The sequence below is a fragment of the Papilio polytes genome, unplaced genomic scaffold (genome assembly GCF_000836215.1).
Source record: "Papilio polytes unplaced genomic scaffold, Ppol_1.0 DF824002.1, whole genome shotgun sequence".
NCBI classification, from domain to species: Eukaryota; Metazoa; Arthropoda; class Insecta; order Lepidoptera; family Papilionidae; genus Papilio; species Papilio polytes.
This window is the reverse complement of record NW_013525202.1, coordinates 426,554-432,319: the sequence shown is the minus strand read 5'-3', so window position 1 is coordinate 432,319 and position 5,766 is coordinate 426,554. Positions and strand designations below refer to the sequence as shown.

General features: G+C 34.7%; 1 protein-coding gene across 1 annotated transcript in view; it reads left to right on the top strand.

Moving 5' to 3' along the window:
* Positions 1–5,691: 5,691 nt before the first annotated feature.
* The window catches only part of LOC106101228 (protein SERAC1), a 10,594-nt gene continuing 10,519 nt past the window's right edge, over positions 5,692–5,766 (top strand). Inside the window, exon 1 of the mRNA XM_013280386.1 lies at positions 5,692–5,728. Within this exon, the coding sequence (XP_013135840.1) occupies positions 5,692–5,728 (37 nt within the window). The remainder of the gene's footprint in view (positions 5,729–5,766) is intronic.

The window sequence follows — 5,766 nt, the reverse complement described above, 5'->3', positions numbered from 1 at the left end:
TTGTTGATTTACTAATATTTCCTTTAACCAATCCAACTAAGCTGTAGGCTTGTGTTAGGATATAGTTCACAATAGTCGTAGCGGGATTCGAACCCTCGACCTCAAGATCTCAAGTACCTCAAACCATTAGACTATTGACACTTTAAAGAAAGCTGGAAGAACATATAGGCTCACTTTTGTTTATATTAATTCCACGCGGACATAGTCGCGGACGAAAGCTAATATAATAATGTTTTAATAACAATATTTTGTCAAGAATTCTCGCCTCTAGTCACGGTATTAAGAATCTTTCGTATATTGAAAGTAAAAATAAATTTAAAATACTAGACAGTACTGAGATTTTTAGGTCATCTAAGTACGTTTAGCAACATTACCGGGCGATGAATAGAAATATTCTGTAATGATAATAGTGATGTACATTACGTTTATACGATAAATTTTATATCGATAGAACGTGTGCGAGAAATCGATGAATTGTCTATTATAACGCGTTTAAGATAACGGATTTCGATAAAATTTAGTATAGATGTAGAGGATAGTCGGAAAACTAAATAAGCTACAAACTTTTGTTTCTTTTTATTTTTTTAATCTATACTATTATAATAAAGCGTAAACACACACTTTTTTGTTGCCTAAGATGTCAGCAATTACAGCATATTTTTGAATAATTCTTTCTTTAATAAAAAGCTCTACACTTATGTCACGCTTGAGGCTATTTATTTTCACGATATTAAACTTAGGGGGTACATATTTTGGATAAATACCCTAATGTGGGAAAGATACCATAAGTTGCTGCCAACATCAAGAAAGCGTGATTGCTAAGGTTTGTCATGTCATGTCATTTTGACATTTGCTATTGATAATTTGACAAACAATAAAATAAAATTTTCATAATTTTATGCGGATGAAGAATCACACGAAGAGCTAGTAAGTTATAAATCTATCGATATCTTTGTCGCCTCACTATTGAAGGGACCTCGTTTCGTCAGCAATCATGACCCGTCAAACGACCTTCTGTGTTACAAACGTGTCAAGACATACCAATTTTATAGTTAACCTTTTTGCCTTATTCAAAGACTACGCTATTTCTTTTATGTATACTTATATTGGTTTCAGTATTAATCCTTATGCAAATAAATACGTTTTTTGTAAGGAGAATATAATGTAGAATAAAATTGTCTTTTACAGTATTTAAATTGGACTAATAGTTTAGAAGATATCGCGAACACAAACAATAAGGGTAACCGAAAATCAGATTACAAGCTACCGGAAAGCTTAGAAATTTGTAATCTTGCGTCGGTAGATTTCTGTTATTACGTAGATTACTACTAAGTTAATATTTTAGGTGATAGGTTGAAAGAAAGGTCGAACGTAAATTTTGAACTTTAAAACTACACGGGCAAAGTCGTGGGCAACAGCATATGTATTCGATTCACGTAAAAACTACTGGACCGATTTTAAAAATTCTTTCACCGTTAGAAAGGTAATTTATCTGTGAGTAACATAGGGTATACTTATTAATTTCACGCGGACGACATCGCGTGCAATAGATTGTATATATAAGTAGCTATCGCCCGCGACTCCGGCCGCGTGCAATTAAAAAAAACAAAACTAAGTAGCCTATGTGTTCTTCCAGACTGTATTCTACATCTGTACCAAATTTCAACGAAATCCTTTCAGCAGTTTAAGCTTCAAACTCTAACAAACATCCATCTAAACTTTCGCATTTATAATATTAGTAAGACTAGCTGCTCCCGTGCGGCTTCATCCGCATGAAATTGCGAAAATTTTATTTTAATGTTTACATTTGTCAAATTATCAATAGCATATGTCAAAATGACATGACATGACCTTGGCAATCTTGCTTCCTTGATGTTGGCAGCAACTTATGGTCTCTTTCCCACATTAGGGTTTTATCCAAAATATTTACCCCTTAAGTTTAATGGCGTCAAAATATGTAGCCTAAAGCGTGACGTAAGTATAGGGCTATTTATTAATAGAAGAATTATTCAAAAATATGCTGTAATTGCTGACATCTTAGGCAACAAAGAAGTGTGTGTTTACGCTTTATTATAATAGTATAGATATATTTCAAAATACATATAAACTAAGGTCGAGGTTATACGCAAATAGTATATAAGCTTGTTTATGTAATTGATCGGATCTTGTACTTACATAACGGGTTATGTTGTCCGTTTGTAATTGAATCAAGTACTCCATGGTCACGAAGCCAAAGATATTAAATAACTAACGTGGAAATGACGTAAACACATTATCAATAGCTCACTATATTTTAACAGTGGTAGAGCCCGCTTTAACATCTTCGCACTTTAGGGCTCGCCCCAGCAATACCACGACCACACAGACAGGCGGAAAGTGGAAGCAATTCTGCGTTTCGTCTGATGAGTGTGGTGCCGGAGGCCTAATTTAGTCCCTTTTCCTTTCCACCCTTTTCTTAAGAGGAAAGGATGGGAAGGAAAAGTAGATTTGACGGTGGAGGAGACGCATAGGAAGGGAAAATGTCCTCTTTATGTGCTCCTCCGTCCTGTCTCTTTATGTGTCTATGAAGGGTAGGCAACGCATCTGCAATAGTAGATGTATATGGGCAGCGGTCACTTTCCATTTCGGTGGATGCAGGTGGCTGCTTGCTTATTTGTCACCTTATATTATAAATAAAAAAAATATGTCCCCATCGAGGGGCTCGGAGCCTACCCTAAGTTAGCGTCTAGGTCATAGTCAACCACACTGCGAGACTTCACACATATCTTTCAATTTCGTCACCGATATGTGCATCACGATGTTTTCCTTCACCGTAATGTTGGGTAAATTATGTACATATGAAAATTCGAAAAATCGAAAATCACGTTGGCCCAGGATTCGAACCTAAGACCTGTAGATTACAAGTCAAGTGCTTAAACCACTGAGCCACTCTTATTGTCTATACTAATCTATACTATTATAATAAAGCGTAAACACACGTTTCTTTGTTACCTAAGATGTCAGCAATTACAGCATATTTTTGAATAATTCTTTTCTTAATAGAAAGCCCTACACTTATATCACGCTTTAGGCTATATATTTTCACGCCATTAAACTTAAGGGGTAAATTTTTTGGATAAAAACCCTAATGTGGGTAAGGGACCATCAGTCGCTGCCAACATCAAGAAAGCAAGGTTGTCTTCATGTCATTTTGACATTTGCAATAGATAATTTGACAAATGTGAACAATAAAATAAAATTTTCACAATTTCATGCGGATGAAGTCGCACGGGGGTACAGCTTGTCTATACTATTATAATAAAGCGTAAACACATACTTCTTTGTGGCGTAAGATGTCAGCAATTACAGCATACTTATGAATAACCCTTTTTGTTTACAGTCGTAAATATTTATGAACCTAGTTATATTTTCTATAAGTTGTAATATAATGAAAGAACGGGCGCACACCTTTGACTAAAATATCGCACAAACGTCCGATTGTCGATTGTTCCGGAGCCTTCAACTGTTTAGTTGGACAACTAAAAATTGAGTAGTGCAACCTCCATAAGCTCATAGGAAACAGAGCGAGATTAAACAGTGGTGCGTTCTTAGAGCTATTATCAAATTAGCTGTTCCCATGCGACTTAATCCGCATGATATTATGAAAATTTTATTTCATTGTTTACATTTGTCAAATTATCAATAGCAAATGTCAAAATGACGTGACAAAACTTGGCAATCTTGCTTCCTTGATGTTGGCAACAACTTTTGGTCTCTTTCCCACATTAGGGCTTTTATCCAAAATATTTACACCCTATGTTTAATGGCGTGAAAATATATAGCCTAAAGACGTAAGTGTAGGGCTTTTTATTAAAATAAGAATTATTCAAAAATATGCTGTAATTGCTGACATTTTAGGCAACAAAGAAGTGTGTGTTTACGCTTTTTTGCAATAGTATTATTTTAACACTTTTCTATCCAAACATTACATTAATTGTCCCTTTTGTTGCCATTTTATAACATACGTGCAAACGAGACAAACATTCAGCTCTCGGTATCTCTACTCGCAAATAGAACATAGAACTAGATCGCTTCTAGTGAAGTGTATAATGTCGATATGATTTATCGATAAAAGTAAGAGCGTTTCAATTATGTTGACCTTGAGTCGCACTAACCTCAAGAATCTCAGAAGTTCGGAGCAGTCAAGTTATTAGTAAAATGGTACGAAAATTCATACAAATAATTCGTTTATTAGTTTATTATAGCAGATATCATAATTAAGTGATAGGTTAGAATAACCTATTATAGAAAATTATGAACAAACCGAATATCGATAGTTCATAATTGTTCGCTGCGTGATTGTTTCATCACGATACCTGTCTATTAAGCATTTACCTTCATACAAATTGAATTCGATACTTCATATGCGTCATTTATCACACTAAACTATCTTGTTTAGACAAACTATAAATATAGTAACACTACTGTAATATATTGTGATAAATGTAGGTAGGTTTGTATAACCTACCGTCAATTGATTTGAAATAAATCAACTACTAAACAATATTGTCACAGAGACATCACAATGTTCAATTAAACACGTAAAGTCCGGAAATAATTCAACGATAAGCGCATTTTATCGTACATGGCACATCACTAAGCACGTCACAATAATAAAATTGATAGAGCGGTCTCTAACCTACTGCGGACGGTCTGTAAAGTATTGCTAATGTTGCCTTTATAGCGAAGCTTTGACTAAACTCTCGCAGAACTGTTTAGTCTCGCTTTGATTCTTTGGAGCTTATATGGAGGTGACATTACTCGATGTTTATAGAGTGTCTAAATAATTTAGATTAGTTTGACAATTCACTTCAAATTCAGTAGGGATGGGTTGTGTAAAATCAGTCATGAATCTTATCGATTTTCGATTTTTATTCTTATAGAAGTTGGAATCGATAGCTTTATAGTTATAATTTATGAATTTGAAAACAAAAACACTGTTTTTCCAAATGAATAATGACCATAACAAATAATGAGAGTAAATAAATGTTTATTACTACTACAGCCGTACGTAATCGAATTGGATTTCGCTATTATTTCTGTCATCGCTAAATTCTCTACCCTATAATCAATACTAGAATTGGCCTCTAAATTAGTTAATAAGAAAATAATAATTTTAGTTGAGTTCGATAATTATTTAAACCGAATATCGATAGTTCATAATTGTTCGCTGCGTGTTTGTTTCGTCACTACGATACCTGTCTATTAAGTATGGCATTTGACTTCATATTCATTTATCAAACTAATCTATCTTATTTAGACACACTATTGTGCAACTAAACAGTTGAATTGGCTGCGAAACAATCGATATTCGCACAACAGTATGCGATTGCTTGGTCAAAAGTGTGCGCTCTTTTAAATGAATTCTAATAGTAAAAAGGCTCATCATCATCATCATCCACTTGCCCTTATCCCTTACGGAGGGTCGGCACAGTGCTGCTCCATACATCTCTATCAGTCATATCTGAATACACTCCTTTCTTAAGCTTTCTTTCACACAATCCATACTTTCTTCGGTCTTCCTCTACCTTTGTAGCCATCCACATTCATTCTTAACACTTTCTGGTTTATGTCCCCATATCGTCGCATAACACGTAAAGTAAAAAGGCTCTACCTTTAACCTAATCGACAAAAGGTATGTAACGTGAAAATATGCTAGAGAAGGGAGTAAATTCAGATTATCACAGTGGTAGTGCCCGCTTTAACATCTTAGCACGAATGGGCCGG